Source organism: Vulpes lagopus, chromosome 3 (assembly GCF_018345385.1).
Source record: "Vulpes lagopus strain Blue_001 chromosome 3, ASM1834538v1, whole genome shotgun sequence".
In the NCBI taxonomy this organism is placed as follows: domain Eukaryota; kingdom Metazoa; phylum Chordata; class Mammalia; order Carnivora; family Canidae; genus Vulpes; species Vulpes lagopus.
This window is the reverse complement of record NC_054826.1, coordinates 65,530,016-65,556,067: the sequence shown is the minus strand read 5'-3', so window position 1 is coordinate 65,556,067 and position 26,052 is coordinate 65,530,016. Positions and strand designations below refer to the sequence as shown.

At 38.7% G+C, this 26,052-nt stretch overlaps 1 protein-coding gene across 4 annotated transcripts in view; it reads right to left on the bottom strand.

The window, feature by feature from the left end:
* The window catches only part of ASCC1 (activating signal cointegrator 1 complex subunit 1), a 97,999-nt gene that overhangs the window by 71,496 nt on the left and 451 nt on the right, over positions 1 to 26,052 (bottom strand). The window contains exons 1-5 of one of the 4 annotated variants that reach the window (XM_041749602.1): positions 25,779 to 26,041; positions 23,235 to 23,379; positions 21,809 to 21,908; positions 17,152 to 17,249; positions 10,673 to 10,851 (exon numbers count right to left, since the gene is read on the bottom strand). In XM_041749602.1, coding sequence (XP_041605536.1) covers positions 10,673 to 10,851; positions 17,152 to 17,249; positions 21,809 to 21,908; positions 23,235 to 23,379; positions 25,779 to 25,922 — 666 coding nt within the window. In that variant the 5' untranslated portion in view covers positions 25,923 to 26,041. Of the gene's footprint in view, positions 1 to 10,672; positions 10,852 to 17,151; positions 17,250 to 21,808; positions 21,909 to 23,234; positions 23,380 to 24,397; positions 24,679 to 25,778; positions 26,042 to 26,052 lie in introns of those variants that run through there. The other 3 variants (XM_041749604.1, XM_041749606.1, XM_041749603.1) reach the window with 3 other exon arrangements.

The following is a 26,052-nucleotide window of genomic DNA, read 5'->3' as shown; positions in this document are numbered from 1 at the left end:
TTAATGATTTAATAATATTAATGAGTTGTTTTAAGAAGATAGTCTCACTTCTTGCAGTCCTGATTCAGGACTAAAGATAGGCATTCCTAATAAACAAAAGGCCTTCTTAGATGATATCTGATCCATATATCTTTTTTTAACAATTAGGGAATATATGATTTAGAATTGAAAAATCCAAGCACGGGATGCCTGGGTGGCTCAGCGGTTGAGCATCTACCTTTGGCTCAGGGCATGATCTTGGGATCCAGGATTGAGTCCCACTTCAGGCTCTCTGAATGGAGCCTGTTTCTCCCTCAGCTTGTGTCTCTGCTTCTCTCTCTCTCTGTCTCTCATGAATAAATAAATAAAATCTTAAAAAAAAAAAAACAACCAAGTATAACAGGGACGGCTTTCTTGTTCTTTTTTTAAATCTGCAAATACTGTGCAAATTACTATCCAATTTTAGTATAGGTTGGTCTCAATGAAACACTTGCTGGGGGCACCTGGCTGGCTTAGTCATTAGTGTACAACTCCTGATCTCAGGGGTTGTAGGTTTGAGCCCCATGACAGGTATAGAGATTACTTACAAATTAAATTAAATTAAATTAAATTAAATTAAATTAAATTAAATTAAAATAAAACAAAATAAATAAAATAAAATACTTGCTAAAAGACTAGTAAAACTGGTTAACAGACAAGCAATCCTCAAAACATCTTGAATTTCTTTCTTTTAAAAAAAAATATATATATGCTTTTAAGTAATCTCTATGCCCAATGTGGGACTTGAACTCAGGGCCCTGAGATCAAGAGTCACATGTTCCACCAAGCAAACCAAAGAGCACCCCAAAATATATTCAATTTCAACAGGATTCTTTTCCATTCAAATAATTTCCTATAGCAACTACCGCAACTAACCTCATATATTTGTTTTATTGGATTGTATGAATTAGAGTAGTTATTAGGTCACACACAATGCTGTATCATCCATTCTACTTAGCACAGTAGACCCATAACTGTAGTACCTTGGGTAAGTTACTCTCCCAGAATTTCCATTCCTTCATCAATAAAATGGAATATTAATATCTACCACATAAGGATGGACTGAAGATTAAACAAAATAACACAGAAAGCACTCAGGACACTGTCTAGTACAAGGCGAGAGCTCAACAATTATTTGCTATTTTATATATCACTCAATGTTGAATGAGTGAATAAAACTAGTGGTAAACCTAGCCTTATTTACAAGATTACAAATCATCAGAAGCATTATTCTTAATAGCCCACAAATGGAAACAAGCCAAATGCTCATCATGGAGGAATATGTAAACAAAATGTGGTATATCCATACAATGGAATATTATTCAGCCATAGAAAGAATAGTGTTACATGATAAACCATAGATAAGCCTTAAAAACACTGTAAGTGAAACACAAAAGGCTACACATCATATGATTCCATTTACGTGAAATATTCAAAATAGGCAAACCCATGGTGAAAGTAAATGCTTGTCAGGGACTGGAAGAAGGTGGCAATGGGGAGTGACAGCTTAGTGGATATGAGATTTACTTTTTTGGGGCAATGGAAATATACTAGAATTAGTAGCAATGGTTGCACTGTAATAAAGATACTAAATATCACTGAACTATGCACTTTAAAAATGGGAATTTTATGCTGTATGAATATCTCCATTTAAAAATATATGAGAATATCTCCTTTTGCCTATGGAAAATTAATTCCTATAGAACTCGTCCTCCTGCTATCAATAACTAGAAAACTAGATAAAATATATAAATCAAATGTTTACAGGCATTAGATTAATAGTCCTGAAAAGTGATCCCTAAGTTAGGAGAAAAGAGCAAACTGAGTCCCATCCTGGCTTTCTGAATGGAGACAACTTCCACAGTGGTACAGAGTGGGGAAACCAGAGCCCAGTGAGTTGAGATGACAAAAAGTGAATTTCAGGAATGAATGCCAAGGCAAATAAAATTTGCAGGGCCAACCACTAGAGGAGGAAGTTAAAAAAAAAAAAGTGGGGGTAGATGCAAATCAAGAAATCTGCATAAAGTCTCTTTCAGACTTTGGCTGAACAACAATCTGCACTTGTAGAGCTCACGTGAAACTCACAAGACCAGATAAGAACAACTAACAGAAGCTGTTAGCCAAACAATACCCAAAGCTCAAATAGCAGGTAAATATTCAAATTCTTACCAGCCAGAATGGAGGGACTATTCTTAAATACACAGAACAATTACCAGAGATACCAGAAAGGATACACCTTAGTAGTGAAGCTAAATTAGCCCTACAGTAAAGCATACTCTACATCTGCCCCTAAGGGGCTTAAAAACAAACTTTGGAGGAGCACCTGGGTGGCTCAGTGGTTGAACATCTGCCTTTGGCTCAGGTCAGGATCGGAGAGTCCTAAGATCTAGTCCCACATCGGGCTCCTGGAGGGGAGCCTGCTTCTCCACCTGCCTTTGTCTCTGCCCCACCCTCTGTGTCTTTCATAAATAAATAAATAAAATCTTTTCAAAAAATTAAATCTTTAAAAAAATCTATTAAAATTTAAGGTTTACTCTCCTTTAACCCACATATTCTATTTCTAAGAATCTGTCTCAAAATGTATCTCAAAGAGTGGATGGAACTGGAGGGTATTATGCTGAGTGAAGTAAGTCAATCAAAGGACAAACATATGGTCTCACTCATTTGGGGAATATAAAAAATAGTGAAAGGGAATAAAGGGGAAAGGAGAAAAAATGAGTGGGAAATATCAGAAAGGGAGGCAGAACATGAGAGACTCCAAACACTGGGAAAGGAACTAGGGGTGGTTGAAAGGGAGGTGGGCGGGGGGTGGGGGTGACTGGGTGACAGGTACTGAGCAGGGCACTTGATGGGATGAGCACTGGGTGATACTCTATATGTTGGCAAATTGAACACCAATAAAAAATAAATTTATCTAAAAAAAAACAAAAACAAAAAGAAAAAATAAAATATATTTCAAAAAATAAACGTATTTCAAAAATATATATATATATCTCAAAGAAATCATCAGCTAAGACATAAAGATGCACATACAAAAATGTTCATTATAGTAATATTAATAAAAATAATTTCCTTTAATGGTCCATTAATAGAGGATTGATGAAATAAGTTAGGGTACTGGGGCACCTGATTGATACAGTTGGCTAAGCATCCAACTCTTGGATTGGGCTCAGGTGGTGATCTCAATGTTATGCAATGGAGCTCTGAGTCAGGCTCACGCTCAGCGAAGAGTCTGCTTGAGATTCTCTCTTCCTCACCCTCTGCCTCTGCACCTCCCATCTGTGCTCTCTCTCTAAAAATAAATACTAAATAAATCTTTTTTTAAAATGTTAGGGTACGTTCATAGAATCCAGCAATTTAAAATAGTAATTAGGGGCAGCCCGGGTGGCTCAGTGGCTTAGCGCCACCTTCAGTCCCTGGTGTGGTCCTGGAGACCCGAGATCAAGTCCCACGTCAGGCTCCCTGCATGGAATGGAGCCTGCTTCTCCCTCTGCCTGTGTCTGTGCCTCTCTCTCTCTCTGTGTCTCTCATGAATAAATAAATAAAGTTTAAAAAAATAAAATAAAATAGTAATTAGGCCACCTGGGTGGCTCAGTTGGTTGTATGACCAATTCTTGGTTTCAGCTGGGGTTGTGGGATCGTGCCCTGAGTTGGACTCTGTTCAGTGCAAAATCTGCTTGAGATTCTTTCCCCCCTCGCCCCCCTTCCTCTCTACTCCTCCCACTGCTTGCGCTTGCTCACTCTCAAAAAAATAAATAAAATCCTTAAAATAGTAATTAGGTTTACATGTATTTACTTATGCTGTTAAGTCAAAAAGTAGTTACAAAACACTGTGTATGACAAACTTTATTTTAATAAATGTATACAACAAATACATCTATAAACTCAAAACCTTGAAGAGCCAACTTTATACCAACAGGTGTCATCACTTTCCTACAAACAGGAGAATGTTGAGCCCTTTCTTATTTTAGAGATGAAGAAATGATCAGAGATAACAAATGAACGTCAGAGGAACCAAATCAAGACTGAATGCCATAGTCTTTCATGAAACAACTCCTATCTCAATGCTCTTCAAAGCTACAGGGCAGTGGGGGGAGGGGGGACGCAGTGCTGGGCTGGGTCAGTGTGCAGACCATGCAACTCCTGATCTTGGAGTTGTAAATTCGAGCCCTACATTGGGTGCAGAGATTATTACTTAAAAATAAAATCTTTAAAAAAAAAAAAAAGCTACTAGAAGGGAACTCACCTAAATAGAGGTAATAAATTCAGAGTACCACTGGAAAATGCCTAAAGGCTTTTGCAGCCATCTGTCTATTGTTCTAACATCAAAATGAAATTCACAAAAAATTTCTTCCATATAATAGGTAGATAATGATCTCTTACCACTTATTTACTCTTCTACCCTGGGCTCCCCTGCTGTTATCAGAACCTGATTTAGATGGAGGAAGAAAGCAATGTCACTATGGAGTCTCCCTGAAAGCAGGAAGGAAGCACTCTGGGCTGATTAAGGCCAGCATGACATTCACAGTGGCCAATCTCATTCCAGTTGAGTTAAAGTAATCATTCTCTAGTATTTGTTCCCTGTCAGCCCAAGTCAAGAGCCAAAAGAAAAGTGAGAAAGTGTACACACACACACACACACACACACACACACAGAAGGCTGCTTGTCACATACCAATATTTCTAACATTTTAAAAAAAATATATAACTACTGAGCTTCAATGTTAGTATTTAGGTAAAATAAGGTAAAATTAATTTATCAAATTAAATAGTATTTAGGTAAAATAAGGTAAAATTAATTTATCAAATCAAATAGTATTTAGGTAAAATACAGACCCTAAGCGTCCAACTCCTGACTTCAGCGCAGGTCATGATCTTGAGGTCATAAAATCAAGCCCAGAGTGGGGCTCTAGGCTCAGCAGAAAGTCTGCTTGGGACTCCCCCTCTTCCTCTGCCCCTCCCCTTCCACGCTCTCTTTCTTAAATAAATATTTTTTAAAAATGAAAATTAAGGGCACCTTGGTGGCTCAGTCAGTTAAGCACCGGACTCTTGGTTTTGGTTCAGGTTGTAATCTCGGGTTTATGGAATCAAGCCCCGCATTAGGCTCCACGCTCAGTGTGGAGTCTGCTTGGAGCTCTCCTCTCTCCCTCTGCTCCCTCCTACTCTCTCTCTCTAAAATATATAAAGTCTTTAAATATATGTGGTAGGCAGAATTCTAAGAATAACCTTCAATGACCCAGACTCTCATATAATCCCTTCTCCTTGGATTGGGGGTAGAACCTATGAAAGTAATGAGACGTCACTGCTATGTTATATGGCCCAGTTAACCTTAAGATAGGGAGATTATCCCAAACGAGCCTGATCTAATACAGCAGGCTTAAGGTAAAATTAATTCCAAAATTTGCCAGCACCCCAGCCCCAAATTTACCAGCCCATATTGAAACTTCAGGGTTCCCGATTTTCTCCTATCCCACCTTCTAATGAAAATGAAATTATCTTGCTATAAAATGCTGAGAGGAAAAAAAATATTCTGATGGCTTACTAATTTTATATATATGTGTAATATTTGGCTTACAGATGTGCCTTTGTTCAAGCACATAAATATCAAGTTAATCACTTAAAAATGGGTTATATAACGGTACTGTCTACTCATATTTCCCAGTCTGAATCTACTCACCTTTGTAGCCTCCTTTTTTTTTTTTTTTTTTAATGATTTTATTTAAAATGTCATGAAAGACAAAGAGCGAGGCAGAGGGAGAAGCAAGCTCCATGCAGGGAGCCGGATATGGGACTCGATCCCAAGACTCCAGGATCACACGCTGAGCTACCCAGGTGTCCCGGTAGCCTCCTTTTTAAAAAAATTTTTGTTTTAATTTGAGTAGAGTTGACACACAATGTTACATTAGTCTCAAGTGTACAGCACAATGATTCAACTTCTCTATATCTTATCCCATGCTGTAGTCTCCTTCTTAAATAATCAATTTTATCAATTCCCAATCCCAGTCCCACACAAGTACTTGGATTCTAATACTTCTGTATCTGTGTATCTATATTTCATTATATTCTAACACTTAAGAGCCAGTTTGAGAGGCACCTGTGTGGCTCAACTTGTTAAGTATCTGACTCTTGGTCTCAGCTCAGGTCTTGATCTCAGGGTTGTGAGTTGAAGCCCCATGTGGGCTCCACACCCAGCATGGAGCCCACTTTAAAAAAAAAAAAAAAAAAAAAAGACCCAGCTCAAGCAATAGAACAGGATAAGGGAAAGGAAAGGAAAAGAAAAAAGGAGGGGAAAAAAAGGAACACAAGAGGGAAGAATCTTGTAAAAACTTTCACCCAGAACATTTTCATTAACCTAGCACACAACTATTAAAGACAGCCCTCATCTTTTCTTAATACACCAAGGAATACTAATAATTTTAATCTAAGTAGTCATAAAAATAGAAGTAGTAGCTACCATTTATGATATGCTTATTATGTGTCAAGCACCACGCTGAGTACTCTACATTACCTCATTTAATCCTTCCTACAAAGCAAGCTATAAAGGTCTGGAGAGGGGATACCTAGGTGGCTCAGTCAATTAAGTGTCTAACTCTTGGTCTTGGCTCAGGTTTTGAGTTTGAGCTCCATGTTGGGCTCCATGCTGGGCATGGAGCATATTTAAAAGGAAAAAAAAAAAAGATTTAGAGTGATTCACTTGGGCAGCCCTGGTGGCTCAGCAGTTTAGCGCTTGCCTTTGACCCAGAGTGTGATCCTGGAGACCTGGGATTGAGTCCCACGTCTGGCTCCCTGTATGGAGCCTGCTTCTCCCTCTGCCTGTGTCTCTGCCTCTCTCTGTGTGTGTCTCTCATGAATGAATAAATAAAAATCTTAAAAAAAAAAAAAAAAAACCTACTTAAAAAAAAAAAGAGAGGGATCCCTGGGTGGCGCAGCGGTTTGGCGCCTGCCTTTGGCCCAGGGTGCGATCCTGGAGACCCGGGATCGAATCCCACGTCGGGCTCCCGGTGCATGGAGCCTGCTTCTCCCTCTGCCTATGTCTCTGCCTCTCTCTCTCTCTGTGACTATCATAAATAAATAAATAAAATTAAAAAAAAAAAAAAAAAAAACAAATCATTAAGAGTATAGCTGGATGAAGTTTTAAAAAAAAAAAAAAAAGAGAGAGGTTCACTTGTCCAAGTCTACACAGATCGAGGAACCCAGAATCACACTCAGGTTCATCTGTTTCAAGAACCAAAGATATCAACCACTGTCCTATTTCATTCTGTATGCTTTTACTCCTCTCAATCATGTAATGATTGAAAAAACACAGCATGGATAGACATCTATATGCATAAAAATGAACTTTGACCTAAATGTCACACCTAATATAAAAATTCACTGGATCACAGATCTAAATATAAAAAAGTAAAATTACATGGGACGCCTGGGTGGCTCAGCTGTTGAACGTCTGCCTTTGGATCAGGGTGTGATCCCGGAATACCGGGATTGAGTCCCACAGTGGCCTTCCTGCATGGAGCCTGCTTCTCCCTTGGCCTGTGTCTCTGCCTCTCTTTCTGTGTGTCTTTCATGAATAAATAAATAAAATCTTAAAAAAAAAAAAGTAAAATTACAAAAATGCTACAGATAACCTTGGTGACCTGGGGTTAAACAAAGAGTTCCTAGACATGGCACTAAAAGCACAATCCATAAAAGAAAAATTAATAAATTGGATTTCACCAAAATTTAAAACTTTTACTCTGCAAAAGGCACTAGTAAGAGAATGAAAAGAAAAGCCATGGCCTGGAAAAAAATATCTGGAAATCCCATATCCTTGAAAGGACTTGTAACAAGAAAAAATATAAAAGAACTTTTCACAACTCAACAGTAAGAAAACAAATAATTTTACAATAGGCAAAAGATGTGGACATCTCACCAAAGAGGATATAAAGATAGCAAAAAAAAGCACACACAAAAAAAAATCTAAACATACCCCAAGAAGTCCATTTTACTACATGATAATTTTTAAGATAAAATAAAAGATTTTTAAATCTTGTTGATAACTAGTTAACTACAGGTTTTAAAAAAGTTACAACTTTACCTCTTGTTATATATCAAGATACATTCCAAATAAACTAAAATGTGGGATCCCTGGGTGGCGCAGCGGTTTAGTGCCTGCCTTTGGCCCAGGGCGCGATCCTGGAGACCCAAGATCGAATCCCACGTCGGGCTCCCGGTGCATGGAGCCTGCTTCTCCCTCTCCCTCTCTCTCTCTGTGACTATCATAAATAAATGAAAATTAAAAAAAAAAAAAACTAAAATGTTAAATGTAAATTGTGAAGTAATACTGATCCTCTTAATATACATGAAGCTCTTACAAATAAATTTAAAAAATGAACGCTCAGAGAAAAATGGGACAAGACATGAAGAAACAAGAATATATGAAAAAGTCTTATCTCAAAAAAAAAAAAAAAAAAAGTCTTATCTCACCAATATCAAATAAATGAACAACCAAGCAACAAGCTAATATTTTTTGTCAACTGGATTACAAAAAACGAAACAACAACAACAAAACTTAAAATAATAGTAACACCAACATTGGCAAAGGTAGGAAAAGGAACCTAAAGAAAACTAGTCTGACACTGAAGTGTTCTAGCATTTCCTGAAGGTAATGTGAAATATATATCAAAACCCTCAAATGCACATGCACATACTCTTTTTCCATTTTCAGGAACTTACTAAAAAACTAGGCTAGTACAGAAAAATATACACAGAAGAAAAGTCATAATGACATTATTTACAACAATGAAAAAAATTTAATGATAAATTATTATTATGTGATCTGGGAAGCAAAGGCAAAAGAAAAATTACATTTCCTTACTACTTACAGCCCACTGACAAATCCTTCAAACAGGCAGAGTGACATTCCTTTAGGAACTCAGCTGCCTTATTTGATACTGTTAAGGGCTAAAGGCAATCTTAGCTTAACATTATCCTCCCAGGATCCTGTAACTCTACTATAACACATAAAAATTCCTTTGGACCCTTCCTTTATCTCTATCCCCCAAGGTATATGTTAGCAATCCTCCCCTAAGCATATGGCCTATCAATATACTTCTGAAGGGTCTCATGACTAGGGTTTTTATTACACAGTAATAAATGATCTTGTCCTAACAGTTTGCCCTTGAGGTCTTAGAAACCTTGCTCCCGAAGTTCTTTAGAGACATATGCTTTTCCTAACCTCCTCCTAACTTGAAAGTATATAATCAAGCCACTCCTCATGACCCCAGTACAGCTTTTTCTGCCCACAAGTCTTGTCCCTGTGCTTTAATAAAACCACGCTTTTGCAACCAAGAGGTCTCAAGAATACTTTCTTGGCTGTTCGTTCTGAACCCTACCACTTCAAACCACATCATTATATATCCATGTAATAGAATACTAAGTAGTCACTAAAAATCAAGTTATCTGAACTATTATCAAAATAAGATTATGTTATTTTAGTTATCACTGCTATGACTTCCTTCCTGTCTCCAAAGCAAAAGGAAAGATTTTTGTTCAATGACAAAACAATGATCATGGTATAATGCAAAACGTCAAGGAAAGCAGGATATAGAAGCATACAGAAGCCAAATTCTATTTTTCTAAACATTTGTGCATGTGCCACAATATTATCTCTCAGTGGTGAGATTATGTGTGACTTTTATTCATCTTTTATTTTCTAAACCTTCTGTAAAAAAGGTGTATTAAAAAAAGAAAAAACAAAAAACATATATTCATAAATTTTTTTAAATCAATGTTTCTTTAAATCGTCCAAAATTATATACACAAGGAGTTTTCAAACTTGTTTCTAGGGGGCGCCTGGGTGGCTCAGTGGGTTAGGCATCTGACTTCAGTTCGGTATATGATGGAACTGAAGGGTCCCAAGATGGAACCCCAAATCAGGCTCCCCACCAAGGCTCCCCACTCCATGGAGAGTCAGCTTTTCCCTCTGTCCCTCCCCTGCTCATACTATCTCAAATAAATAAATCTTTAAAAAGACAAAAAAAAAACACCTGTTTTCTAATCTAGATTATCTGCTGTTATCTTGGTCAGGAGCATTTCACTGTTACATAAGAATGACAATTCTATATGCAAATTTCTTCTAGTTACTAACCCAAAATAAGCCATTACCACCTAGGGCAAAAGATCTACAGATAATGGCACCTCATTAACATTACCACCCTCAAGGTGCAGAATAGTATCTATATTAGAATACTACTTTTATGTCTTGAAATTTTTTTTAAGATTTTATTTATTTATTCATGAGAGACACAGAGAGAGAGAGAAAAAAAGAGAGAGAGGGTGGCAGAGACACAGGCAGAGGGAGAAGCAGGCTCCCTGCAGGGAGCCTGACATGGGACTTGATCCCGGGTGCCCTGGGCTGAAGGCAGCGCTAAACTGCTGAGCCACCAGGGCTGCCCCATGTCTTGAAATTTGTAAAGAATATGTCAGTAATATGCAGAGGCTTATGTGCTGATATATCTATACTTTTTACTCACTTCAGAATCAAAAAGAAAACATAAGAAATGGCTAGCCTTTTTGGTAGAAGAAGAAATGTCTATCTTTCTACTGTCTGAATTATAAATCTCCTTTTTTGTACTTTTTCTTTTTAACTCTTTGTTCTGTTTTGTTTGCTGCTTACCATGGAGCACTTCTCCAGTACTTCCTCCTGGAACTTCAGGAATCGCTCCTGAACCTCAACTTCATTGAGGAAAAAGGCAAGGAAGTGAGTGAAGGGCTGCTTTCTTCTAAAAGTCAGCAAAAGAACATCAATCCGAGTTCGAGCTGATATTACACCACTTCGATGTTGGCCAGTGATTACTGCAAGCAATAAAAGGGGAGAGGATGTTTAACACAACCATCCAAAACTTGTAGAGTAAGTGACCTTCAATACTGTCATCTCTGCAGAGTCAAACAGTCCCAACGTGTACATAATTTCTGAACAAGGTTTTTTACCAAAGGTAAAAAAAATCGCTAATGAACTCAATTAAGCAGGATGAGGTTTAAAAACAATATCCTAAAAAAAATATATATATATATATCCTTGGGGCACCAGGATGATTCAGTCAGTTAAGGGTCCAACACTTGATTTCAGCTCAGGTCATGATCTCAGGATTGTGAGATTGAGCCCTGTGTGTTGGGCTTGTGTTGGACATGGAGCCTGCTTAAGATTCTCCTTCTACCTCTCCCGTGACCCTTCCCCCAACCTCTCTCTAAAGAACAAAACAAAACCAGAATATCCTTAAGACCACTTAATGAAGTAGAAAAATGAGTTTAAAAAGCTACATGGCAAACCTTCATACCTTGCAGGTAGGAATGTAAAATGGTACAGCAGCTACAGAACAGCTACAGCAGTTCCTAAAAAAAGAGAACTACCATATGACCAGCAATTCTACTCCTAGACAGAAATCCAAAGAAGTAAAAGCAGGTATTTACAGAGCACCTGGTGGTTCAGTCAGTAGAGCATGTGACTTGATCTTGAGGTCATAAGTTTGAGTCCCATATTATAGGCAGAGTTTACTTGAAAAAAAAAATAGATTTTTAAAAATAATATGAAATACAAGAAAAAAATCCAGAAAAGAAAAAAACAAAACAGGGATGCCTGGGTGGCTCAGTGGTTGAGCATCTGCCTTCAGCTCAGGGAGTGATCCCAGGGTCCTGGGATCAAGTCCCACATCGGGCTCCCTGCATGAAGTCTGCTTCTCCCTCTGCCTGTGTCTCTGCCTCTGTCTTTCATAAATAAATAAAATCTTAAAAAAACAAAGTCCTATCTTGATACAATGAAATATTATTCAGCCCCCCCAAAACAAGAATACAGTACAGATACATGCAAAAATATAAATGAATCTTGAAAACATTATATTAAGTGGAAGACATCATTTACAAAGTGCCACTGTATGCTTCCATTAACAGGAAGGAGCCAGAAGAGGCAAATGCAGAAATGCAGAGAGAAAGAAAGTAGATCAGTGGTAGCCAAGGACTGGAGGTAGGGAGGATTGGGGAGTGACTGCTTAATGGGTATAACATTTCCTTTGGGGAGGATAAAAATGTTCTGAAACTAGATAGTGCTGCCTCTCTGTCTCTGTCTCTCTCTGTGTCTCTCATGAATAAATGAATAAAATCTTAAAAAAAAAAAAAAAAAAAGAGGGATCCCTGGGTAGCTCAGCAGTTTGGCGCCTGCCTTTGGCCCAGGGCATGATCCTGGAGTCCTGGGATCAAGTCCCACGTCAGACTCCTTGCATGGAGCCTGCTTCTCCTTCTGCCTGTGTCCCTGCCTCTCTCTCTCTCTCTCTGTCTCTCATGAATAAATGAATAAAATCTAAAAAAAAAAAAGAAACTAGATAGTGGTGGCGGTTATTATACAACATTGTAAATGGACTACACACCACTGAATTCAACACTTTAAAATGGCCAGAATAGAAAAAAAATAAAATAAAAATAAAAATAAATAAATAAAAATAAAAAAAATAAAATGGCCAAAATGGGAGGTCCCAGGCTGGCTCAGTTGATAGAACATGTGATTCTTAATCTGGAGGAAAGTTTGAGCCCCACATGAGGTATAGATTTCCCTTTAAAAAAGTTTGTTGGGGGGATCCCTGGGTGGCTCAGTGGTTTAGCGCCTGCCTTTGGCCCAGGGCATGATCCTGGAGTCCCGGGATCGAGTCCCATGTCGGGCTCCCTGCATGGAGCCTGCTTCTCCCTCTGCCTGTGTCTCTGCCTCTTTCTCTTCTCCCTCTGTGTCTCTCATGAATAAATAAATAAAATCTTTTTAAAAAGACTGTCAAAATGGTAAACTTTATGTTGTATACGTTTTAGCCACACACAAAAAAAGTATGAATATATGACATCAAAATTCAAATAACAATAAAAAAATTTCAGAGCAAAAAACTGAATTTTCTGTCATGTCAATTTTACCTCAATTTAAAAATTACAGTGGCTGAAAAAAAATTACAGTGGCTGTAATTACTAGAGATTCACTACAATGAAAGACCACAGGAGAGTCCACTACAACATATATAATCCTACTGTATATGTATGAAAACAGAAAATTAAAGTAAAATATTTATCTATAATTATATGGATGGATACCAACTGTCCATGTTTTGGTATAATTTGGCCTTCTCTGATCTGGGCTATGTCTTTCTGTCTAAATGAAAGGTGGGAGCACAAAGCATAGACCACTGTCTGCAGAGAAACAAAATCATTTAGTGATTACATAATCTCTGTGTAAACTTAAATTAAATCTCTAGGTTGTAGAACTGACAGGGCTTGGTTCAAAACAGCAACTAAGGAAAGATGCAAAAGATATGAACAATGAACAAAATTGGCATTTCAATATTTATTAAAACTGTGAAAGAAACTTATGAATATGATATAAAATATTGAAATATTAATTGTAATAGTTGCAAAATGGGCTATGCATTTTAAAGACCACAGTTTGTCCTTCCATGCAACTACAAAGCGAAAGAAGTAATTCCATTTATTTATCCTAATACTCTTCATTAAAGCATTTGAAATTTTTTTTTGCACTTGAAATTTTCTATAAGAACAACCTTTCTATTCCTCAATAAGAATGAAAGCATCATACCCATTTTACTACAAGGAAACAAGATAGAAAATTCTAGGAAAAGAAGCAGATTATGAATGAATAGACTAACAGAGAGCCTGAGAACCATTTGCCTAAGTCAAAAATTGACAGGAGTAATAACCAAAAAATGTAATAAAATTAAAGTAGTAGATATATGGTGTTTTCTAAGAGCATCATTTATATTATCGGATAGAACACTTGGAGAATCCAAAAGACTCAACTGCTAGTGAAGGGAAGTATCCATAACAGGTACTCAAATATTGTGCTAGAGAAATTGATAAAGGAGGGTTCAAAGGCAAACTGGAACAAATTTAAAGGAAAGTAAAAATTATCTCTACTAGAGACCAAATTGTGGTGAGAAACCAGAAGGAAAAGGAACAAAGGGAAGGAAACTTAAAAGTCAAGTTTATGTTTTATTTCTGTCAAAGTCTGGTACAAAATGCTGAATCTACTCTTTTTCATTGAGAAGGTGGTTTCATCTCTGTAACACAGTAAACTGATAAGGACACTCACTTAAAGGGGCTCAGACTGATTTCCAGAAAAGAGTCAAAGTTGCTCAATTCATGACTAAAAAGCAAATACAACGAAGTTAGAAATATTCTACAAACACTAATATCTGAGAAGACCAGAATTCAAGTGACAAGCATCTAGGGACTCTATCAAGGGATGGATAGGAAAAATAGAGTTAAAGGCATTGACATTAAACTTTTTAAGATTCTATTTATTTATTAGGAGCAGGCACGTGCCTGGGTGGCTCAGTTGGTTGGGCATCTGTCTGCTTTCAGCTCGTGCCATGATCCCAGTGTTTTGGGATTGAGCCCTGTGTCAGAGTCCTTGCTCAGTGAGAGCCTGTTTCTCCCTCTCGCTCCCTCTGGAAGCAGGTTCTCCACCCAGCAGAGAGCCCGACATAGGGCTCGATTCAACTTTTACTTATTTATTTTTATTATTTACTCATGACACACAGAGAGACACAGAGAGAAAGAGAGAGAGAGACAGGCAGAGGGAGAAGCAGGCCCCATGCAGGGAGCCCGATGTAGGACTCGATCCCGGGTCTCCAGGATCATGCCCTAGGCCGAAGGTGGTGCTAAACTGCTGAGCCACTCAGGCATCCCCTCAATTGAACTTTTAGAAACCAATTCTCTAACTACAATGACAGTATCATTTTGAAAGCATCTTCTGATATCCCGTTACCTGAGACTTCAAAACAGATTAGATGACCAAATCCTTGTTGAGAGGACAAATTAGAACCTAACAGATCATTTCCTTCTTTAGTATCTCTAATGTGAGAGAGGCAAAAGGAATATATGACAGCAAATACCACACCAGTGCAACCTTAGTCTCACATCACAACTCAACTTACTCTAACCAATAATTGATTTTCTATATACTCTACTTCCCTGCAAGACCAATATACCCGTTTATCTGCCTGTTTTTCCATTAAATTAGTTCCACTAAATTTTTACTTTTAACAATTAGACATACTTGGTTTCACACTGAAATATTTGTGCTTTCTAAGTCAAAATGGAATCTTTACAAACCCGCCTACCCTTTCCTGGGTATGTTCTGGAATGACTCCGATAGCTTAAAATGGCTAAGCTCTCCACATTTATAGCATGTTATAATTTTTACTGCAATAAAAATTATTATAGTTACTATATGGTTAGAAAAAATGAGGAAAAAAAAAAAAAGAAAAAATGAGGAATACATTCAACTGTTAATAGTGATTATGTCTGAGGTGCATATACTAAGACTTCCCTTGATGTTTCACATATAATTTCTGTAAGCTTTTGGTTTTTTTGAAAGCATGTATTAATTTATAATCAGGAAAAAAGTAGATAAAGAAATGAACTTTACTGCAATTATAAAATTAATATTTTCTGCTTGAACTTTTTTTTTTAAATTTTTATTTATTTATGATAGTCACACAGAGAGAGAGAGAGAGTCAGAGACACAGGCAGAGGGAGAAGCAGGCTCCATGCACCGGGAGCCTGACGTGGGATTCGATCCCGGGTCTCCAGGATCGCGCCCTGGGCCAAAGGCAGGCGCCAAATTGCTGCGCCACCCAGGGATCCCCTGCTGCTTGAACTTTAAAACTTAAGGAAAAACGTGGGTTTTTCTATCTTTAATTTTATTTTAATCTGTAATTTTCTTTAACTTTCTTTATATTTCCTTAATAAATCTTTAATCTTCTATCTGTAATATTTATTTTAATCAAAGTCCTTCAAAAATGTCATTAAATTCTCATGTTAGGGTCTGCTGATATTACCAAAGGGCTAGGGAAAACTACCTTTACTGTCTAATACAGGAACCCACACACAACGAGTTAAATTAAAAGTTAAATGAATTAGAGGGGTGCCTGGGTGGCTCGGTCAGTTAATCACCTGTCTTTGGCTCAGGTTATGATCCCAGAGTCCTGGGATGGAGCCCTGAATCAGGTTCCCTGCTGGGCAGGGAGGCTGCTTCTCCCTCTGCCCCTCCCCCTACTTACTTTCTCTCTCTCTCTCAAATCAATAAAATCTTTTTAAAAAAGAAATTAAATGAATTAGAAGTAAACGGAATTAAAAGTTCAGTTCCCCAGTCATACTAGCCACATTTTAAGTACTCACAATCCCACATGCTAGTGGCTCCTGTACTGGAGAGTGGAGGTATATAACATTTCCATCATCACAGAAAGTCCTTTTGGACAGCACTGCCCTACAGTCAACTGCCTCTAGCTGCCTAGAGGCAACTGCCATGATGATTATTCTTACATAGCACAAAATGAAAAAAGTACTAGTAATTTTTTTCCTAAAACTTAATAAAACCTATGGGTAATTATAAAAAACTTATTATTGGTGGCTGCTGCACTTATTTGACTTTGAAAAAGTCCTATCATTTTAGAATGAGTTTCCAAAAATTTTCTTCCCTACAGTGCCCTTCACTCAAAGCCATTTTACAACACAAGCCTGTGCTCTTGGTTCACAATGATACCTGGTACAGACACTTTCTGACTTAATTTATACTGAACTATTTTTCCTCACCTGAGCAGTTACTTGATTCAGGTTGTTATTCTAATCATTACTTCTATAATATCCTTCCCAGTCTACAAAGCAAGGTAAAAACAAGAGAACCCTTCTGGGGAAGTGCTGAACTTTATTGCAAATTTGCTAACCTCAATGGTTTTCTCTAACTTGAAACAATTCACAAACTCCATTTCAAGCTAATAAGGCATAAAAGGATCTTCCTAATACACAAGAAAATCTGGAAGCTTTTTTATAACATCAGTACATGGTAAAGTATAAACTGAAGACCCAGATATTCAATCAAGATAAGGCTGTATAACTACATCTTTCCTCATTTGGGAGATCAATACTGATATATTATAAAAAGGCCAATTGTTACAGAACCCCATAAAGAATACAGTCGCTATTCAATTCTACCCAGGGTCACTAAAAAAAAAAAAAAAAAAAAAAAAAAAAATCACTAAATTGGGTCACACTATTCCACACTCACACAAAAGTGACTGCAAATATAACATATATGCCGAGTCTCACCAATTTCTCCTTCTTGTCCAGGCTTAGGAATGCTAATAGAAGTTTTGGTTTCCACTTCTAGCTTCTTCCTAGTGTCCCCTCTCTTTCCAACTATATGCCTATAATATAAAGAAAAATTAATTAATGGAAGGATATTAAGTCAAATGTATCAGAATAGAGAATTCCATCATGTTTAAATCATATGTGACCAGAGATACTCCCTTACAGAAAAGTGCTTCAGTAAAGGCTCAATATTTGTAGAAGAAATTACAAGTCGTATAGCTTTATAGAATGTGCTGCATTGCACTCATTGGCAAAATGATGCCCTACAGTCAATTTAATGAATAAACAAAAATAACCATGCCATGTCCAAAAACCTGTTGCCTCTTCAATATTAGATTCAAAATCTGGGTCTGAAATTCATTGAAAAGAAAGCTGGTATCATCTCAAAAGGCACTTTCAGCAACCAGTTTAGGGAAAACACTGGCCTTTAGAGAGCAAATTAACTAAATTAGTAGGAGTTCATCCTAAAAGAATTATCCTTGGGGGCCCCTGGGTGGCTCAGATGGTTAAAAATCTGCTTTGGGGGCAGCCCCGGTGATCCAGTGGTTTAGTGCTGCCTTCAGCCGGGGGTGTAATCCTGGAGACCCAGGATCAAGTCCCACATCGGGCTTCCTGCATGGAGCCTGCTTCTCCCTCTGCCTATGTTTCTGCCTCTCTCTCCCTCTCTGTGTCTGTCATGAATAAATAAATAAAAATCTTCAAAAAAAAAAAAATCTGCCTTGGGCTCAGGTCATGATCCCAGAGTCCTGGGACCAAGCCCCATTCTGGGGTCCTTGATCAGTGGGGAACCTACTTCTTCCTCTTTCTGCTCCCCCTGCTTGTGTGTGCGCTCTCTCTCTCTCTCTCTCTCTCTCTCTCTGTCAAAAAAAACAAATAAAATCTTTTTAAAAAATAAGTAAGGCTGCATGGAGCCTGCTTCTCCCTCTGCTCTCTCTGTGTCTCTCATGAATAAAACACAAAATCTTTAAAAAATAAAATAAAAAATAAATAAAATAATTATCCTTGATAAATAAAGTAAGAGTAAGGAACTTAGCAAAGAGAAGGGCCCACCATTTAGGACAGATTATCCAGAATAGCTTCAAAAGCAAAAAGAGTAAACAGGTAACTCTCAGGCTGAATTCACACATACATGTTTTGTTCAGGAGATTTCGTCTAAAAATTGGGAAATTTCACCTTAAAAATATAGATTTCTGGGTTTTTTAGAAAAATTAGATCTGACAACTCACAGCAATAATAGGCTGGAGCTTACTCTCATCCCTAAAACTGGAACAGGGACTCATCACAATCCCCATCACTCCCTACTCCGTTTCATCTACTCTACTTCAATTGACTCACTTACATTACTTCCTGGGCCACTTAGAATAAATCTGACAATCCAAGGTTATCTTCTGGAGCCCATAGTAATTAGAGGTGTTAGAGTAAATGAGACCACTGGATCCCGGGAGAAAAGTTTCAGTCTTTAAAGCATTAAAGACTCAAAGAGAAGACTATAATGAAAAAAACTTCATCATCAACGGCATTTCAGCTTCTACGATTTCAATTACAGTATCCAACAACATGGGTGACTAGGTCTAAAACTGTGCATTTGTTTTTACATGGAATAACCAACCCAGTTACTTCCATTAAGATCCACCGTAGTAAGCTAGTTCAAACAAAAAAACAAGATGTTTAGAAGAAGACTGAAATGCCATAATTTCCCTGTGGTTTTTCTGTGTTGGACTAGAGATTCAATGGCACCCACTTTGTCAGGCTTTTGTCTTTCCAGGCCTTATCAATAAGGGTACTTTCACCCAGACTACTGTTTGTTAGCATGTGGCCAGTAGAGAACCTATTACAAAAAGCAGCTGGCTTGGGGCACCTGGCTGGCTCAGTCGGTAGAAGGTGCAACTCTTGATCTGAGGGTTGTAAACTCGAGCCCCATGTTGGGTGTAGAGATTAGTTAAAAATACAATCTTTAAAAATACATACACACACACAAAAGTAGCTGGCTCAAGGTGTTAATAGTCTAGCCATTTTAGAAAGGAAATGGTTGAGGTTAAAGAAGTTTTAGACTCAAACAAGTCCTGGGCAAGTCATTAACCACTCTAAGCCTATTTCTTCACTTACAAAAATGTAGTGAATTATTATAACTAAGTATAATACAGTTCTTATAAAGAGTAAACGTGAAAAAAAAATTGAAAAAAAGGGATCCCTGGGTGGCGCAGCGGTTTAGCGCCTGCCTTTGGCCCAGGGCACGATCCTGGAGACCCAGGATCGAATCCCACGTCGGGCTCCCGGTGCATGGAGCCTGCTTCTCCCTCTGCCTATGTCTCTGCCTCTCTCTCTCTCTCTCACTGTGTGCCTATCATGAATAAATAAATTTTAAAAAATTAAAAAAAATAAAGATTAAACATGATCATGTATAAAAGGGCTTCCCAGTGACTGGCACATAGCTCAGTACAGTCCATAGTATCCTCATTAAACCCATAATGACATCTTTCCAATTAACAGCATAGCCAGATTCAGAAGAGGTTTACATGGGGAATCTAAAACACTCATTTCAATAATAAGAGATACACAGTGAAAAGGTGACTCGTTTATTAAACATATAAAGAAATTCCTACCAGATCAAGTGATTCTCAATCTTGGCTACACACTGGGATCACTTGGAGAGGTTCAAAAACTAATGATGCCCGAGTCCAGCTCTCAGAGATTCTGACTTAATTGGTCTGGGGTGCACCCAAGTATAGGGAGTTTTAAAAGCTCCCCAGGTGATTCTAATGTGCATCTGATATCGGGAACTAAAATAAAGTATTACTACATCTAGCCAATGAATAGGTGTTACCACCATTAGGATTTGATTATAAATCAGTTTGGTCAAGTTTTTGATCTAAATGAACCTACGGAAATGATTAATAAGAAAGAAATCTTGGGACACCTGAGTGGCTCAGTGGTTGAATGCCTGCCTTCGGCTCAGGGCATGATCCCAAAGTTCTGGGATCAAGTCCCACATCAAATTCCTTGCACGGAGCCTGCTTCCCCTCCATCTGCCTATGTCTCTGCCTCTCTCTGTCTCTCATGAATAAATAAATAAAATCTTAAAAAAAAAAAAAAAAAGATCTTCCTAGTAAATACTGTCTATTAATTACAATTGAGCAGAACCAATACATAATCTAACATGCAAGTCATCTAAAATATAATGAATACTTAGAACATGTAGAATTCAGAAGATCATCAAATTGGAATCAAACATCTAAGGAATTTTTATACACCTTAGTGGTAGCAAATATACACATTAAGGAAAACAGTTACATTGATTTCATCAGAAAACTGAACAATGACTTTCTAAAATCCTGTTTTTTGGAAGAAAATGTCACTGGAACCTTAAAGAAGAATGAGCTGTCAGATTTAGCATTTGGTTTCTCATTTGGCCACATTCCAAGAGAAGGATTTCATCCTTAATAGGTGTTTCAGAATATTTTCAAGATTGGTGAAAATAAAATGATTTGCTTCCTGGAGCTTACAGGCATATGATTCCATATTTGTAGATCTCCTTTCACAGAGGAACTTGAAGAGACTTAATTCACCTGCTACAACAGAAAAACAATTTACACACTTCCTAGGCCAGCCTATCTCTACAGGTGTCAGCCCAAAAGAAGCCAGTTAGCCACATAAGCTAACCATGATAGTGGTGAGACAGAGTGCAGGCAATCATGAAAGCAAGCAAGCACCAACTGAAGTGATCACAAGGTTTCCAAGCAAATTCATAATGGCAACCTTGAAGAAAGCATACCAGTCTTTGACAAACACTGGAGATTAATTGAATAGACACATTCCTGCCTTCTAAAAGTCTCCTATCTGCAGAGAAGACATCAAACAGTACGCAAATAAATATAAATGCATAGCTGAAAAATTCTACAAAGGAAAGGCAGAGGGTGTTATGAAAATATACGGTAATCAGTGTCGTTGGTAGGGATGATGGTGTCAAAGCAAGGTTCCCTAAGGAAGAATATAACTAGGTAAGAAAGAGAGTTATAAGGCAAAGGAAATAGCATGTGCCAAAGATCTATGATAGGAAGGAGCAAAGGAATGTTTCAGGAACTGAAGAAAACTAGCTAGGCGTAAATGCAAAACCAGAAGAGTGAAAGGAGTTGAGACTGAAAAATGAAGGGCTGGCTAAGTCACATTCAGATTCCAGCACTATAGTGGAACAGAATTCCATCTTCAGTGGAACGATGTTGACGGATTTAAGCAAAAGTAATAATCACATTTGCCTTATAGAAAGATCAATGTGAAGAACTGACTGGGAGAACAATAATCAATGTGGACAGCCTAGTAAGTAGGCTGTTTGAAATAACCCAAAAAAAGATGCAGCAGGGTGCTGGTCTTTCAATAAAGAATGCGATCAGTGGTAGACTCAAAAGATAGTTAAGAGACAAAATCAACATGGCTTGGTGATACATTTGGAATGATGAAATTGATCCATAATCAGTCCTTAGAAATTCTAAGACATAAAATATGGAACTCTTTTGCCATTAGTAGTCAAGCACTGCAATGTGTATGGGAAAGAGTCAGCTTCCTGAAGAGTTTCCTGGAAGTGTTTCCCGTGAAGCTGGGGGGGGGGGGGGGCACTCACTTGTAGAGCAAGTTGGGGGCCTTCACCGTACACCGGAAACCTTGCTGTGTCTGCACCACCTCATAGGCATCACAGGGCTCCTCTGCACACTCCACAAAGCCTGCAGAGAAACCATAACACCTCACTTACAGCTGCTGCTCTGTGGATAGCAGTCTTCTCACCACTGGCCAACAATGCTCAAGGTTTCAAAAAACACATACACACAAAGAATAGCCCAAGACTTTATATTGCAGAATGCTGCTCCAACAGTCCTGACCTGCTCTTAGAAGAAAAACAAAAAACATATGACTAGTTTAAATCTTCCAGTCTTAGAACCTTGGAAAAGTAGTATATACATCCACCATTTAACTGTTTTCTCCCCAAAAAACAAAGACAATAAAAGTTTTTTTTTTCTTTTTATGGAGAATTCACGTAACATAATGTATCCTCTAACAGTGGGCAAGTAAGCAGTTTTTGGTGTTAAAACACAACATTACTTCAGTGAATGAGACAGGAGTAGCAGCGGGAGAACTTAACTCCATTCCGCCAGTTAAAAACACAGGAGGGTCAAGTAAAGAAGGTCAAGTCCCCAAGGCTGAAGGGAAACAATGGGGAAAACCAGAGGGAAGACAAATCCCCAAGGCTTACGGCCTGATGGAAAAGCTTATAAACCAAAAGGAAAAGGAAGCAGAGAACCTGAAAAGCTCTACTGAGGCATTAAACTCATGCCCAAGTTAACTGGCTTGAAAATATTCATAATCCATCTCCACTGTTTACTTCTTAAAATTATCCCTATGTAATAACAAAATTAAGTTAGTTGTATATTTGGAACTGCCTGTATGAGCACAAAGAAGAAACAAATAACAACAGTTAACATTTTGGGGCACTGGACAAAATACATATTTCACTTATTTCACCAACTTATATATATTATTTCACAACTTTACAGATAAAGGAACTTAATTTTGAGATCCCTGGGTGGCTCAGCGGTTGAGCATCTGCCTTCGGCCCAGGGCGTGAGCCTGGAGTCCCAGGATCGAGTCCCACATCGGGCTCTCTGCATGGAGCCTGCTTCTCCCTCTGCCTGTGTCTCTCCCTCTCTCTCTCTCTCTGTCTCTCATGAATAAATAAATAAAATCTTTAAAAAGAAAAAAAAAGGAACTTAATTTTGTCACAGAATATTCATGGTAAACATTAACAGTTTACTAAAATTACCCCTTATTATACTTAAGTCTCTGCACAAAGATGAAACGTGATTTAGGAAGTGCAAATAAGAATGCTTCATCAAACTTAAAGTCATCGGTCCCCTTAGACTATGTCAACACAAATGGAGCTAGGTAGAGGCCAAACAGCTCAAATTTCAGTGTTCACATAGAAACACTTAAAGCATTGTTTCCACAGTGCAAAGAACATTGTACTAATGTGACCAAAGAACAACTAGGATTACCTTGATAGAAGTCTTCTTCTTCTTCTTCATGTTGGTAAGTTTGTTCTTGGATGGGATTTTTTCTGTAAATCCGTCCACCAATTTTTACAAGTTGTGGGCGCAGAACTTCCATGATACTTTCTTTGAACAATATTCTAGTGAAATCCTGAAAAACAAATGATCACCTTACCCTGTTTTTTTTTTTTTTTTTAATTTTTATTTATTTATGATAGTCACAGAGAGAGAGAGAGAGAGAGGCAGAGACATAGGCAGAGGGAGAAGCAGGCTCCATGCACCGGGAGCCTGATGTGGGATTCGATCCCGGGTCTCCAGGATCGCGCCCTGGGCCAAAGGCAAGCGCCAAACCACTGTGCCACCCAGGGATCCCCACCTTACCCTGTTTTAATCAGAAATAAAAACCCTATCTCTATTTTATGGATCATTATGTAATCAGACATCAGTTCACAGCACATCCTAAACAAAAGCAGCACTGTTTCCATTAGATTTCCCCAATCTGCAAGCTATTTTAAGTCAGTTTTTATATTTTCTACGACAGCATTCCATGCCTGGTTCACTCTAGACAGTAATTTGTTTTTGCTTTCTTTTTTTTTTTTTTTTAAGGTTTTATTTATTTATTCATGAGAGACACAGAGAAAGAGAGGCTGAGACACAGGCAGAGGGAGAAGCAGGCTCCATGTGGGGATCCTGATGCGGAACTCGATCCCGGGTCTCCAGGATCACACCCTGGGCCAAAGGTAGGTGCTCAACCGCTGAGCCACCCAGGAGTCCCTGTTTTTGCTTCCAAATATTTTATTTTTAAGTAATCTCCACACCCAAAATTGGGCTCGAATTCACAACCCTGAGCTCAGGAGTCACCTGCTCCACCAACTGAACCAGCCAGGTGCCCCTAGACGGTAATTTGTAAACTATTTCAGCACTTGAAGAAATGGTGATTAAAAGATACTCTTCGCTCTCTATACAGCCTGTGAGTTTGAGAAAACAGATGTCTTTATTATTTTAACTTGAAGTAGGATACAACCTTCTGTGTTTATCTAACCATTCACTAAGTGTCTCACTCTTTTTATCCAGCATGATAATTAAGAGGATTAGGAATGTGTAGCACACTTATCCTTTAGGGGGGTAAATAACCCCTAAGTACTTTTAGAGGTGCAAGAAATATATACCTCAGAATTAGGTCCTGTTGCCCATCAGAACAGTTAAAACATGACTTAACCAACATGGTTCTTCAACACACTGCTGAGGGGAGGAATCCATTTCTATAGGCCACTCCTCAAAGATGTACATCGCTCATTGAGAAGCCAAGCTTCTAGTCACCACTTAATGAGCCAAGAATTAAGGGAACAAGGCACCTGGGTGGCTCAGTGGTTGAGCATCTGCCTTCCACTCAGGTCGTGATCCTGGGGTCCCAGGATCGAGTCCCGCATCAGGCTTCTCATGGGCAGCCTGCTTCTCCCTCTGCCCGTGTCTCTTCCTCTCTCTCTGTGGTCTCTCACGAATAAATAAATAAAATCTTTAAAAAAAAAAAAAAAAAAGAATTAAGGAAACAAAGGTTCCTTACTGGCTAGCTGTGATTAAGTTCAACCAATGTTCCTAACCACATAGGTTAGTCTTGGAAGCCCACAATTAAAGAAAAAGCCCCAAAACAATTACTTAATGCACTTTTGCATTTTGGGCACAAAAGGCATTAAAATGTAATGCATAAAAATTTAAACTTTAAACAGTGCATTAAAATTTGTTTCAATTTAAACAACTAAAGGCCCAGAGCAGCCCTGATGGCTCAGCGGTTTAGCGCCGCCTTTAGCCCAGGGCCTGATCCTGGAGTCCCAGGATCAAGTCCCACGTCAGGCTCCCTGCTTGGAGCCTGCTTCTGCCTGTGTCTCTGTGTCTCTTTCTATCTCTCTCTCTCTCTCTTTCTCTGTGTCTATCATGAATAAATAAATAAAATCTTTGGAACCCTGGGTGACGCGGCAGTTTAGCGCCTGCCTTTGGCCCAGGGCGCGATCCTGGAGACCTGGGATCGAGTCCCACATCCGGCTCCCGGTGCATGGAGCCTGCTTCTCCCTCTGCCTATGTCTCTGCCTCTCTCTCTCTCTGTGTGACTATCATAAAAAAAAAAAAAAAGTTAAATAAAATCTTTAAAAATATTAAATAAAAAAATAAACAACTAAAGCCCCCAAAACACCGAATGCACTTGTTTAATGCACTTGTGCATTGATCATGGGCACAAGTAAGTGCAATTGATCAATGCACTAAGTACTTAAAGCCCAATCCAACCCTCAGCAAGTGACGTCGCTGTGGTTGGTGACGTGCTTACAGAACCAAGGGGGGATTTTGCGTTGTGAGAAGTAACAACATGGAAGATAAACCCTCGGACGACGCCGGGATCCATCAGCAACAGAGTACTGACATTACGCCCGTGGTGGCCTATTCCCCAACGCCTCACAAAATTAAAAAATAAAAAATAGGCGCTTCACAAAAGGAGACTTTGATGATTAGGTCGGACCCTCAGACCGCGGCTCTGGAGTAAGGGACAGCAAACTTCACCTGCCTTTCCCGTAGGGCACCGGGCCTACGAGACTGTCTGAAAGACGGGGGGGTGCCCCACGTAACCCTGCTTCGTGGCAGTCTGGAGAGCGCGGAGAGCAGAGGGCCTTCGATGTCGTGGGGGAAGGTGAAGCCTTGAATCATAAAAACAAGCCAAAAAAAGCGAGGAACCCCGGGGCGGCAGGAACCCGGCGGTAAAGCCAGGTAGGCGCGCAAGACCCGGAAGTCCTCTGCGGGAGCGCGCGATCCAGCCCCGGCCACGCCCCGGCCACGC